Source organism: Oxyura jamaicensis, chromosome 3 (assembly GCF_011077185.1).
Source record: "Oxyura jamaicensis isolate SHBP4307 breed ruddy duck chromosome 3, BPBGC_Ojam_1.0, whole genome shotgun sequence".
NCBI classification, from domain to species: Eukaryota; Metazoa; Chordata; class Aves; order Anseriformes; family Anatidae; genus Oxyura; species Oxyura jamaicensis.
In genome coordinates this window covers 45,255,403-45,269,928 of record NC_048895.1, presented here as the reverse complement: position 1 = coordinate 45,269,928, position 14,526 = coordinate 45,255,403, and the positions used below count along the sequence as shown (strand labels likewise).

Here is a 14,526-nt window from a genome sequence, read left to right as displayed (position 1 = left end):
AGGTGTCCTCTATTCAGTTATAAATTCAGAGAACTTAATCTGGAGTAAGCAGTCATACTAGGAACTTCTTTCTATCCATGATGGTAGGCAACTGAGATTAAAAGCTTCAAGTCAGTCTGGAGAATGATTTTACTAAGAAAATACTATGTTCTCTGTGTGCTGTGCAGCGCATGAGTGCTTGGTGTATTGCCAGAGGAAAGAATGCTAATACTCAAACTATTCTGCCTTTTTTTTTTGTAAGTTTTTTGTAAGGAAAAATTTTCCAGGCAAAGACCAAGTTGCATGGAACATAGTGCAACAAATCAAAACAAAACAAACAAAAACAAAACAAAACAAAACAACAACAACAACAAAAAACTTCACACACAAAATAATAATAAAAAATCAAAAAGCTCACAGGCATTGAGTTTTCTGTTCCTCACATACCTGTTATCTTAATGTGTCCCTCTTCATCAAGAAGAATGCTGTAAAGCAAAAAGCAAATATAAGTTCATTAGGTGGTCACAGATCACTGTTAATAAATGTGAATAAAACATGTTTAAGATGAGTAAGGAGATATACATAATTCAAATACATGTGAAAACAAACCCTCAGTGTATCATATGCCTCCAGAAAGAAAAATGATCCCCAAAGGTCTGAGTAATCTCATGCCTGGAGCAAGCAGAGCCTGTGGCAGTTGCACAGGGAGTCTCCTCTTTTCTCCACAGCATGCTTGGGATGGGGATGGGAACTGAACTCAGAAAGAACATGGTGTTCAAAGCAAACAGCTGCAGAGAATTTGCTTCCAGCAGGAGAAGGAGCTATAGGTTCTCCCCTGTTCCTACAATAATAAAGGCAAGGACACAAATAATAAGGGCTTGGACTCTCTGGACCTGAAATTAATTCCAAAGGTGGATATGTTCATGCTGAAGTAATGAAAGTGATCGCAGAGCATAATGACTAGTCACAGCCTAGCTACATGGATCTTAGCCCCTGTTAATTTATTCTGTCCGGAAGCATAAATGAAAATTCAGCCTGGCAGCCAAATCCAAGTGTTCTCACGTTTGCCACCTGCCAACTTTTCTTATTCTCACAAAGGCACTCCAACATTTCTGTGAGAAAAGCGACTGTAGTTTGCCAAAAGCATTGCTAGATTTTTACAGAAATAAGAAGGCACACTGAAACTGAAAAATAGTGATCTTTGGTAATTTTTCTGCCTATTAGTACTGACATAGTAGTGAAGGTGGTCTTCCTTCAGTCTTTTCAAACTGGTCTAGTGAGGCATCAGCTATTTTTGTATTTTCATTCTCTTAGAGAGTCACTTTAATCCATTTATTCAGGAAGAAAGTAAGACAGAAGCAAAGATAACACATTAGGAAAGGTTGTGTGTAACTCTTGTGAAAGGTTGTCTCTGTGCTGAAACATAATTGAAAAGAGATGATCTTCCACCATTCGTTTGTGCGTTTGGAACAGATTGTTATTGTGTAATTCATCAAATAAAGGCCAGCAGCTGAGTCACTACTATATGTTCAATAATTAAAGCTTTTTCTTCTCAATAAAAGCCTCTTTGCTTCTATTTTCTCTCTAGATTTCTTGATGAGGCATAATTTTTAAGTACCAACCTATAACAGGTTTGCTTAAATGTATTTTTGTGGGTATAATCCCTAAACAAGAGGCTTGTGCTTCAGAAAAGAACAAAATAAAACACCTGCCAGCTTGTAAGTGAGCATGAACATCTGAACCCCACAGAACCAGCTCTGCAAGAAGGGCTGGGGGAGCACAGATCACAGGAATTACCCCAGATTTGTCCCATGCCCAGGAAGCCCCTGTGAGTAACAGCACAACTCAAGGGGTGTAGGATTTTCCCCATAAATGTTAATTTTACACTCCATTGACTTCCTATGGAAAAGTCATGTAGCTTTTCTATGTATGTAATATATGGCTTTCATATCTTTCACCTCCATTAGGAATGAAGGAAACAGCCATGCAGTTACCAGACTGGTAATGCTCTCCTGGGTTAAGTGAGACAGAAGCATACTTTCTCACATTGAATATTTGCATGAGCAACAAAATGAATGGATCCTGGTTTCCTAAGGGTGTGTACCCACCCTATGTCCCCAGAACCTCAATCTATAATTCCCTCCTCTCTCATGTTCCCTAAATATACCCTTAAACAGAGCCCTCAGCTGCCTTCAGCTTCATGGTGCCCCTGGCAGTATGTTTTGGACAGCTGGGGGTTTCCACATTTGCCATCTGCCAATGCATAGAAAGCTATAGTTATGAACTAAAAAATTACATTTGATGTAAAAAGAAAATAGCATGCTGCAGTGGAACAGCTTTGAGTGACATTTAGAAGCAAAGAACAAAGTATCTGCTGCTAAATACCCAGATTACAGCAACCAACAAATATTTTTTCTTTGACTGTGGAATCAAAGTTCTTCTCTAATCATCCTTTCTATCTTCTCTTTTTATCTTTATCACTTTACTGTTCCTTTTTATCCCCCACTGTCAGTAGTAGAAATTCTATTGTGACAATCAAATTGTGTTAGCTGGGGTTTGCAGGATCAGCTAATCTGAAATAAGATACTACTACTTTGGGGAAGGGAAAAAAGAACTGGAAGTTGTTACTCTGATTCAGACTGAGAAAAAAAAAATTCTTCTAAATCAATGCTCTGAAATTATAAAAAACAATTAAAGTCAACTACTTAAATGTTAAAGAAGGCCATAATTCCAGAGAGCAGTATCTTTCACTATGAGATTTTTCCATTTATCTGTTCAGTTTTATTTCTGACTGTGTTTACAGGACACTGCCATTGTCAACCTGTTCTTTATTTCAAAACAGTAACAAAATTTTAGCCTGAGGATGGTCCCACAAAAATGTAAACTGCTTTCATTGACTTCAGTTTAAAAGTACATCTTGGGATAATGAAGGCTGAAATCTGCATGTCAGAGAGAGGGAAGTTAGCCTACTAGCAGGTGAATGATATCCCCATAGTAGAGCTAGGACTAGAACCTTTTTTTTTTTTTTCCTGCAGCTTTAACACACAGATAAAATACTTTCAATATTAGCTGTTCATATTATTTTATATTGTATTTTAAATCATGGCCATAGTAATTCTCTCTTATTTCTCTATTTTATTTTTAGTTTTGAATCACGTCTTTTAGCCTTCATTTTAAAGCTCCGATATACCCAAATTAATGTGAAATTCTGCCAAACCTATTGAAGCTGCTACTCGTTTTTATTTATTTATTTTTATGATTTAAGTTTCTTTCCAAGTCAACTTAGTTTTGCAGAGAATTCAACCCACACTGTGTTTTTCAGAAACCATAGCCAAAATCTAAGGTTGGAAAGAAAAGCTGAAACATCTCAGAGAACATTTAATTTGGCTGCAGGCTTTGTTATGAAAGTACTGGACAGAGTGAAGTATCCAAATATCTCCCCAAAATTAAGATTCTCCCAAGCAGTCCACCTTTTTTAACATTCCGGTGTTTGCATGATGCCATACTATCTCAGGTAAGCTGAACAGTCTTATGCTGAACTCATCTCTGCTGTAGCTTCACTGGCACCATGAAGTCCCCAAAAGGGACAGTTTGCTGGAGCGGGAGCTGATAGCAATTCTCCACCAAAAGTCTTTGCCCCTTACTGTTCCTCAGATCTTCCCTCTCTCCACAGAGCAGCTACGTTCATGAATGAATTGTATGGCTTACAGCATGCTGTATTAAATGGTTGTTGTTGTTGTTTTAAATATATGTTCAATGGTTCAGGAGCTGTTACATGAGCAGTTGAGCTGTCCCTTGCATGGACAGCTGAGGGCATCACAACGTAAGCCTCTCCTTGCTAACTGAAGCTCTTACAATAGAACTCAAGGTGCAGGTGGGTACCTGGAGATAGAACAGGCAAAATAAATAAAATTCTGCATTCTCAGAAGGTAGAAATACTTCTAAGTCATTCATACTTTTAAACCACAGCATAAGCAAGAATATATTTCATATACTAATTTAGAAGTCCCCATTTTTCTAGTTCAACATAGCCATATTTAATAGCTTGATACTGCAGTTCTTAAACAGAAACATGTCTCATGGTGTAAGTGAGGTTTTAATGTGACTGAACAGCACCTTGTTCCACATGGCATCCCACTGAAACCACCAAGACAACCCAAGGAGAAGAAAGTGGCTTCAGCATTTTAAGAGAAGCAGCATCAGCTTGTTCCATACAAGACTTTTAACCAGCAAACTCAATTGCTTGCCTTTTTGAAATAAGTACAGCTAAATTTATAACAACTCCCAGAGTATGTATATATTCTGGATGCACTTAAAATTAATTCATGGCTTTGAATTGTTAATATGAATTTTTTGCTCAGGGAATCTTTAAAAAAAAAAAAAGTTGAACCTGAAATTTTAATGTACTGAGGTTCTCTCAAGTGGTCTGAACAGTGCTATTTTCTAACCACTCTTCTTTGCCATAAACAATTCCAAAGAGCTTCATTTTAGGATACTCGCAGAGCTGAATGAAGCAATCTCAAACATATCAGCAGTTACTGGAGGACAGCAAAAGCACTAAGCAATGAAGGAAGGACAAATGCAGTGCCTATCTTTTAGCAAAGGGGGAGAAAGAGAATTGGGAAATTACAAATTAATTTATCTCAATTTCTGCAAATCTGACTGACAGAGTAAATCTTTTGTACTCTTTCAGACTGGTAAGGCTTCTCCTCAAGATGTGGTGTAGTTCTGGATGTTGTACTGCAGAGGAGATACAGATCAAGAGAAATCAAAGGGAAGGAATGAGAATGATTCAATAAAGACTGTTAAAAAAAAAAAAAAAAAAAAAGTTCACTAAATGGCTTGTTTAGTGTACAGAAGACAGGATTAAGGACAAGGTTACTCTTGCAGTCCCCCAAGGCTGCTGCTGAGAGCAAACATGCCGCCTGGGGAGTCTAGGAGGAGAGGCCAAGGACCAATGGCCTGCAACTGCAGCACAGAAATTTCAAGTTAGTGGTTAAGAGCATCTTTCTAGAGGTACAACTGATGGAGCACTGCTGAGAGGCCTGCTATGGAGGCTGTGGAGTCTTCACCAGCTATTTTAATAGGTTAGCAACACACTTGCAGTGACCTTGGTATATTTGACCCTGCACAAGGGCAAGGGGAGGATGAGATTATCCTGGGATAGTCCTAATTTTCTGCTGTTGTCTCATTTAAAAAGTTATCCTTTCCTAGATGTAACTTAAAAATTTAGCATTTTTCCCTTTCACAATGCATGTGTTTCACCTCTACCCATTTTTCTATTCTAAATTTAAAGTTCCAGTGAAACCACAGGCTGTCATTCTTTGTTGTGCTAGGCATGGCTACACATAGGCTTAGTGGTTATAAAGCTTTTTTTTTTTTTTTTGTGTACTTAAACAGATGCCTTGAATTATCTCCAGGTATGATATCAGTTTATACCAGTCTGGGTTATTCCCATTCTTGTACAACAATAGTAAAAACAATATTAACAATTTATATTTTAACAATATAAAATGTATTATATATACTTATAATAACACACTTATTATAATTTTATTGTTTATAATTTTATTATTATATTGTATGTAATTTTATTTTATATATATATATATATTATTGTTATATTATTATATAAGTCAAGTTGCAAAAACATACATTCAAGGTTAGGAAATACCAGAATGAGGGCTGCCACCTTAGTTTGACGTGACTCTCTAAAGGTCTTTAATTGCATGGAGATACTTCTTGTTTTGTTCCAGAGAACTCCTGCCACAGGTAGCAGAAGAGATAGATAGTATTCAGGGATTTTAGCACAGCTGAAGAATGATGGGGATGGCTGACTCATTTTAAGACAGATGAAAACACAGAGAACTGGATTCCAGCTTTGCCTTTTCTACTTGTTTCTTTGTGGTTGTGGTAAAGCAGTGACACCTTCCTTTCTCAGATGAGCTCTAATTTCCCAATTCACTGATCCCTGATATGAAACAGTGCAGTTTGGTCTGCAGAAATAGTAAGTACTCTCACTTATATCTGAACTGAGAGAGAGATGTGCACTGAAATGTAAAGTGACACATAATGCTGAGAACCCTGCAAAATCAGGTTCTACGTATCACAAATATAGTGAAGAGTTTTCACATGCACTTAATTTTCTCCTTGGTTTCTGACTTCTCCCAAAGCAAAAATAAGTAAATAAATAAATAAAAATAAGGTGTATGCCTATAAATGTAGCATTTATTTGAATACACAGGGTCATATTTGGATAACTTCTAATAGCAGCTACATATATCACATGCTTACATGAAAAACAGCATCTAACACCAGAAAGAAAAGTAGTACATGATTCATATTAACACTCACCAGGAACAAAGTTTAAAAGCAAAAAACTATAGTACTATAGTACTATGTCATAGATAAATAATCTCCTCCCCTTCAGCTTCTCACCTACAAAATCCAATTTCAATTAATCTTGGTGTCTTTTTTTTTTTTTTTTTTTTTTTTTCTGTGAACGTGGCAGTAATATCATTCCCTTTTAAAAAAGATTTTTATATTTTTAAATTTTGTGTCACAAAAGGAAAAGGCTTGCTCTGCTTTTTTATTTTGGAATTGTAAACAGCATCCAAGCAGACTGCTCTCAGTGGTCATCTTTTTTAAATGATTGTGACCATTACGTTATAAAGGCTGGTAACTTTGACATGTTGCAGCCTGCTTTATTAGAGCTGGCACAGAAGATGCAAGCAAAGCACCAGCCAAGTGGAACAGAATAAAGACAATATCACATGACCGCCAGTCAGAGCACTGTGGGTGTCGTTTAGTCTATTGATGTACTGCAGAGGAAAAAGAGAAGGAAAAAGCCTACATAGAACCACATTAGGAATAGCAAACGAGCTAGAATCATCCTGGGACAATATTTTGGATTGTTAATAAAAATTGTTTTTAAAATGTTGATTATTATCTTTCATGAGCCACTATGCACGTTAGTTTTCAGAGATTCTCATTTACTTTAAATAATGGCTATAGTAAAACTGAACAGTGCCAAGACATATTTTGTATGAGCTGGAAGAGGAGTTGCTTGGAACAGTCTATATCCCATCAGAGGGAAGGCCAGATTAAATGGTGCGAATCACAAACGGTTCTGCTGAAGTCAACAGCACAGGTCTGAACCCCACACTGAGCTCATTCATAAACTTGAGGCCACATCACATTGCAGTGCAGTTGAAGTATTTGGCTTCATGCTTAAATGAGATAATAGGAAGACCCTGGAGACCGGGACTGTGGAGACCGGAGCTCAATTCATGCCCCAGCCTAGTGGAATAACTGAAAATAAACACTGGTAAAGAGACTGTGCTGTTTCTGTTTTAGACTGTACAGGGTCTTCCACTTATTACCACCTTGGCCACTTCTGTATTTGGTGTCTCAACCACTGCTCCACCATGTGTCACCACTTCCCAAGCTTCACTTGTGAGAGGATATGGTACTTCCCTACCTTATCAACTTACATGGAGTGGACAGAACCTACTCTTGACAGTTAGGATCTCGTGTACTGCCTCACATACAGGAAGGAAGGCAGAGCCTCTGGTACCTTTTGACTTGTTAGCAAGACGAGGAGCAGAAACAACCTAAAAGCTCACGTATTTATGTTTCAGTTCACTCTTTCTCATTAACTTACTTTTCTGGTTTCAGATCCCTGTAAATAATTCCAAGCCCATGGAGGTGGTCTAAAGCCAGGGCCAGCTCAGCTAAGTAGAACTTGACATCCTCTTCTGTAAACATCACCTAGAGAGAAGGAAAAGAAGAACATGTCTATTTACTAGACAGTGGTGGGCTGGCTTGCATTAAACAGACCTGGGGAAGGAATTGTCTAACTCAGGAATGCTGGAAGGCCCATCATATCAGGTTCAAATTTCCAGAATTTGTCTGAGCTCACATTAACAATTCTTACCAGATTCTCCTTATAAAACAAAACTTGATCTGACAAGTACTTCTGCTCCTTAAAACATGCTGCTCTCATTCGTCTGTTTGATCTGTTTAGATGACATCATGTCGCAATAATATAAATAAGGTTCTAACTCCTTAGCCTTTGGAAGTGAATGGCAAAATTCAATATATTCACTGCAGCCCGTATTGCTTTCACATCTCTTAATTTGCTAAGATCTTGGCATTTGGTTCCTAAATTCTTACATAATAATATGGGGAACCTCTCTGGGGAAGCATAAGGCTTCTCATTTTAGAAACAGAAACACATCTCATTTGCAAATATGAGCAGAATAACACAGCACAAGGACACTTGGAGATGGATTGAAGCCTCCATGCATCGAAGGTTCAGGGAATCTGCAGGGGGTCTCTTCAGTGCTTTTAGTGGCTACCAGACTCCTAGGCCATGGCCTCACTGCCAAAGGCATGTGCCACAGGGAAATACCCCCACCTTCTGCACAAGAGTGGAAGGGGCTTGCAGCTACATTGCAAGGCAGTGCTTTTAGAGCCGTGTGGCCTCATTCACTCCACGTAGTACTTGGGTCTCCCATACACCCAGGATAGTACCGCTGCAGTCCTGGGGCAACACCATTTTGTTTATGGTTTCCCAGGTGAAAATATCTGTCATAGGGTGCCAAGCATCTTCAGCATGGTACTGCTTGAAGGTGTGCAGGCTGGGATAGCATTGGAGGCATGTGCAAAAGAAGACCTGGCACATCTTTGTGCATGACAGCTAGAAGAATCTCCCCTAGTGCAAAGGAGCATCTACATGGTGCCTGTGTTTTAGCTGTGAGAGAACAAACAGCTTCACCCTGAGCCAGAGCCAGGGACAGAGACAGATCAGGTAGCAGGACCTTTTGCTGAGCCTTAGTTATCCTGGTGCAGATGTCCTGAGCAACAATGTGCTGGCCAGCACATGGGGCCTGATGAGGTCTAAGCTGATGCTGGCTGTTTCCTTTCAATAGCTGACACAGCTACTACTAACACTGAAAGCTCTGCTTTAGGTGTGAAGAAATTTCTGCAATCAAAAATGAACAAACAAAAAACCTACCAAACACTAAGCTCAGAAAAACAGAGCTCAAATGGCAAGAAAACCCTCTGGTTCAACTTTTATTACAACCCAGATGATATTAACTTCTCTTTAATTAAAGTTCAATATGTACAGCTATAATAATGCAGAAAGAGAAGCTGATATATTAGATAGGCAAGTGCAAATACTATGTATGACAGAAGTAAAATGACTCATCTCAACACAAATTTTCATTTCATATGTACTCCAGTAGAAGTTGTCGAGGTTATTTTTAAAATTAATCCTCTGCTCTTGGAAAGGGGCAGCCACAATACTTGAGTGCTTTGAGAAGCTGCAGAAGGTTGACAGCAGGATTCTGAGAGCAGATGTCACACAATTTAATTAAGAGTATCATTGCAAAGGATAGAAGGAACTATGATATATATATTAAAAAGTTGTATCAAATATAAAAATAAATTTTAATTATTAATAAGGTTTAGGGCAAATAACATAGGCATGATATGAAACCAACAGAATCAGGGAAAAACTTAATCTATAAAGATATATTCAGCTACAGTCAGAGTTCTAAGAAAGACAGACAAGAAATATATGAACTTTGCATGTATGCATGCTGTAATGTGATCTTACTGAAAGTCCACTAAAATCACTAGAGTTGGACCAAGTCCATATTTCATAAACTGCAAACAATATGAGTTTTCCTGTAATGTCCTCCCTTGAAATACATTGTCACTAAACAGCTGCAAAGTATAGGGAGACAAGATGAGTTGCAAGCACTAAAAACAGAAGCATATATCTGTCAAGGACTGTCAAGTTAACAGGACTCATTTTTGATAGTATAGATATTGGGGTGCATTGAACTGTAAAAGCGCTAGGAAAACCTGAAGTTTCATTTTTGTACTCACAAAAGCTGAGATGTGATATTTCACTTCCAAGTCCCCTGATTGTGCAGAATGTGCCAAGAAACACTTTTTCTCTTTTCTCTCATGAAATCAGAGAGGTTCTTTAAGACAGCATGTGTCGCTAACAAAGCCTGATTTCATGGCAAGCAGCAGGAAGATATTTTTATTTTATTTAATCCTTTTTAACATTTTAAAAATAGGTGGTAAAATGTAGTAAAATACCATTACTCGGCACTGTAACTAACCTATTGCAAAAGTCTTCCTGCATTAGCAGACAAGCCTAGAAAGCAAACACTTGTCTCCCAGCCCACGGTGGACACAACAGTCAGCCAGCCCACTCCACTGCAGCATCTCTCAAACCAGGAGCTGCTGCCACTGCCATCAGGACTGGGGTGGGAAAAAAAAGGCTCGGGAACTTCTGGATGAAAGTACTGTTCTCACAGCTTATTTAGTCCATCCGTAACTCCTCTAATTGAGAAGATCAAAGAGATGTCCCCCTCAAGATGCCATATGAGACATCCTCATCTTATCTTTAAAGATTCTGTGTCAACTGCGTGCTGGCACCCCTTCCCCAGTCTGGACAGAAACCAAGGGCAAGGGACACTACACCAGTTACAACAAACCCCAGGGCACAGACAAGCCCTTAGGACCCCAAACAACCCAGTGAATTCAGTGAAATCCAGTGATTTCAATGAATCTGGAAAATCTGCTGCTGCCTCTCCCTGTAGGCATTAGTGAGACTCAGGTTTGGTTTCCTGACTTTTTTATTCTTCAGCACCATCATCTCCCCATAGGTGGGACTTGAAGAGGGAAGGGGACAGACTGAGCCCAGGGAGGTGATAAAAGGAGCAGCTGTCCCCAAGTAAGTGTGACGGCAGGTGACAACCAAACTGCAAGCCCTGGCCAGCAGTGTGGCCCCAACCTGCTCCCAGCAGCAGCTGCAGGAGATGGCATGTTCCTGCTGGTGACCAATGCCCTGCTCCATCTGCACACCTGCTGCAGGGGTCAGCCCACGACCAATGGCATCTCTTTTTTGTGCTGACAGTGGTTGTGCTTCTACAGCACTTCCTTGCCCATGTTCCAGGCAGAACACATTGGGGATGGGATGTTCTCGCTGTTTCTAATCACAGACAAGATAAGTTTTGTGAGCAATGAACTTGGAGCTTTTTTGCTGTGGGAATGGCTTTCTAGTTTTCTGTGATAGTGATACTTACAGGCTACCTGCTGCATTCCCTATGGCATTAGTCAAACATAATTATTAAGAATCCACTTAAAGATGAAACTCTATTATATGTATACAGACACACACATATATATCAGGGCTATTCTCGAGGCACTCCCACCAGCATCATCGGGGTTGTGGAAATCCAGGATAGTCTTTCATTTCCAAAGTTAAAATCTATCAGCTTACCTCTTTGGAGAGTCTTGTGAAAAGGTCCCCTCCCCGCAGGAAATCTAGTATTAGATACAACTTCCCCTCTGTCTGAAATGCTGCATTAGAAAAGGATGGATATGTTGGAAATCTGAATCAAGATAAAGTCTCCAAAGAATAAATATTGTTGAGTAATGGTGTATCATTCATGATATTAGCTCTCCTGTCATTTCAGCACTTAGAGAACAGAATTTTCTCTACAGCATTAAGCAGTCTAGCTTAGACTATGAGGAAAATTATATCAGTTGAGAGACAATGATGCATTACTAATATATTCCTTTTCATTCTAAGCACCTACAAATTAATATTGGTTTCTACTGTAAAAGATACCAGGAGTCACTGAGGGGTGGGCACAGAAAGGAGCTCCCAGACCTGTGCGAGGGCAGAGCCCACACTATCCACAGCATCCTCAGAAGGCCCTGTACAGTAATAACGGGGCTGCCTGGGGGCTTGGGGAGTTGCTGAGGCTCAGGAAGGCAACTCCAGCAAGACACAGCATTCACAGACACAATTACAAATATTCAGATTATTAAAAATAGTTCCTCTGTTTTCTTGAATGACAGTTGACAGCAGGTGGGGGGGCTGGAAGATGTAACTCACCAGCTACCCTACCAGCAAAATATCTCACATTAGACTTTATGTCATATGTATTTTGATGGACGAATGGCTAAGATCTGCTTATACTAAAATTCTCCTTCAATATAAAAGAACTTCTTAGAGTTAGCCTCTGTGATTTTGTTAGAGACAGAATCATAAGTGGGCAGGGGATAGCTATATGAAATTATAACACAGCTACTTACAACTCCCCAACCAATTTAAGAACAAACATAAATTGTATTTTATTATAGTTACCATAATGAAGCTTGACTATGAAAGGATGATTCACTTCTGCCAAAATATCTCTCTCCATTTTTGACCGTACCCGATCCCGAACTACAAAGAAAGAACAATAAGAACAGAAATACATTAAGAGGCAGCATGGTCCACTGGATACAGTACTGGAATGAGCTTCAGGTGATTTGAGGTCTGCTTTTCACTCTGCTGAGGGTTTGTGGTATGACCTTTAGCAAATCACACCACTCTCTAGTGTCCCCTTTTTCTGCCTATCTTGACACTGTAAGCTCTTCAGGGAGGCACTATCCCTTCCTCTGCAGAGAGCAGCCCTAACTAAAAGCATCACAATGTTACCAGTGAGGGGGAAGCGATTATGCTTTGCAAAAAAAAGAATGTTAATGTGAGTTAAAACTATATGGAATTAATAGCTCCATCTCATTTAAGATTAAACGGAATGTAACAGTCCCAGAGCTTGCCAGGTTAACCTTGTGCAAATTAACTTTTTGTAATATGCTGATGCTAGCAGCCTTTATTGGATATCTCTGAATAGCATTCTCTGCAAGTGATTTATATGAAATATTTTAAGCTTCCAACAATACCCCCAAACAATCAGTAATAAAGAAAAAAAGCTAATTAAAAATAATAAAAATATTTTCCCATGTAGAGAGAAATTCCTGTGGGATAACATTAAGAAAAATAATTTTTGTGGTTGAGGTGAACAGAGAGTAACAAAAAATAGCTACAGAGGTGAGCTGGGTTCAAACTAATCAAAAATGATGCTAAAGATTTCATAGCAAACACATTTAACCATGTTCAGATGTTGAAGGGGATTCAAGCTCCCAGATTATCAGCTCTTGATCTGATACATTCATTTTTCAATCACTATTTTCCTAATTCTGTAATGACAGCATTACAATTTTCTTCTCCTTTCTCTGTGTTACACAATGCCAATATGCTTTGCAGCCAAAAGCATCCACGAGGAATGCTATGAGACTATTTTAGGTGGTAAAGCCTGAGATCTCAGTGAGGTTCTGTCATTGCCCGCATGTGTTGTGGATCTGCCGAGTACTCTCAGCAACCAAGTAATGAACATGCCGTAATGAAACCACATACTCTGCTGCTGCACGTCGAGAACTGATGCACAGAAATAGGACCAAACCAGCTGATCTGAAAGCCTTAAATAGGAGAGGAGGAACACTTGGGTTTCTTGCTATTTTGATGCTTTACTTGGATCAATAGCTATGTAAGATTTGCTAGCTCACTCGACCTAAGTTACCTTGTAGATAAAAATCAAAACAAACAAACAAAAAAGGAATCTCAGAATCTTAACCTTATCTCAAGAATAAAAGTGACAAAACACACTCACAAAATGCTCAGTGTATGTGAAGGTGGAGTATTTCTCACGCCATAGATCTGAACCTTTGTGATATGCTGCAATGTTCATGGGCAGGAGCTCCTGGTGAACGGGTGAGCATTGCTGAGCACAGTGTGGGATATTTTCTATTAAGCTTGGCTAGATAGCTAAATAAAGTGCTTCTCTGTAACCAGACTGATGAAATCTGAGGCCTTGCACAGTGACACATCCCACAAAATCCACAGGACGTTTTGTACACCAGCCGGCTGGCTTACCATGCACAGCTGGATAACAGCATAAATCACGCTGGGCAAAGGACAAAGAACAGCCATTGGATGCAATTCACACTGTCATCCATCTACCTGTGCTACCCAGCCCTGAGTGCAGCAGTGCACGGACGCAGACTTTGGTAATCTCAAAGCAGGGAGAGTGCTGGCTGCAGCGAGCAGCAGTTACCCGTCCGAGTGGCAGTCCAGTGTCAGCAGCAAAGCCAGCATTTGCCTGTCTATTACGCAGAAGTGTGCTTGTGCGGTACAAAGGACTAAGAATCAGCTGGCAGCTGGCAGTATGTCCTCCCGCTGCCCCCATTTCAACCTCTGAACAGGTAAAGGCACAGCAAAGCGTAGGAAAGGCTATGTCACCACAGGAGACACACGATCCCCAGAGTCATGGCCTGATAGCCTCTCCTGAACCTTGACTCCTCCAATGCTGCTCTAATCACTGCCTTTGCAGTGGCTGCCAAAAGAGATAATTGGAACCTGTAATCAGGATTACAGCTTGGCACATGAGTTGGCGACCTGCCCTACACATCTTTCAGCATCAAACACTGCCTGATTTAAATGCTCTGAGGGCAGAAGGTATGTAGGCCGAGATTTTTTCCAATCCTGCCACCATAGACACTATTATTTATATTCTCTAACAGGGCAAATCCACCATCTTTCTCTCTATATCCTTTTCTTACCCTACTGTTTGCATATGTCTGGTCCACAACTGATTTTAAACTCACAAGTTTCCTTTACAAGGGTATCCA

General features: G+C 39.6%; 1 protein-coding gene across 3 annotated transcripts in view; it reads right to left on the bottom strand.

The window, feature by feature from the left end:
* The window catches only part of RPS6KA2 (ribosomal protein S6 kinase A2), a 297,347-nt gene that overhangs the window by 56,495 nt on the left and 226,326 nt on the right, over positions 1 to 14,526 (bottom strand). For all 3 annotated transcript variants that reach the window (XM_035320888.1, XM_035320886.1, XM_035320887.1), the window contains 4 exons: positions 12,161 to 12,241; positions 11,288 to 11,367; positions 7,643 to 7,749; positions 427 to 464 (listed from right to left, as the gene is read on the bottom strand). In XM_035320888.1, coding sequence (XP_035176779.1) covers positions 427 to 464; positions 7,643 to 7,749; positions 11,288 to 11,367; positions 12,161 to 12,241 — 306 coding nt within the window. The remainder of the gene's footprint in view (positions 1 to 426; positions 465 to 7,642; positions 7,750 to 11,287; positions 11,368 to 12,160; positions 12,242 to 14,526) is intronic.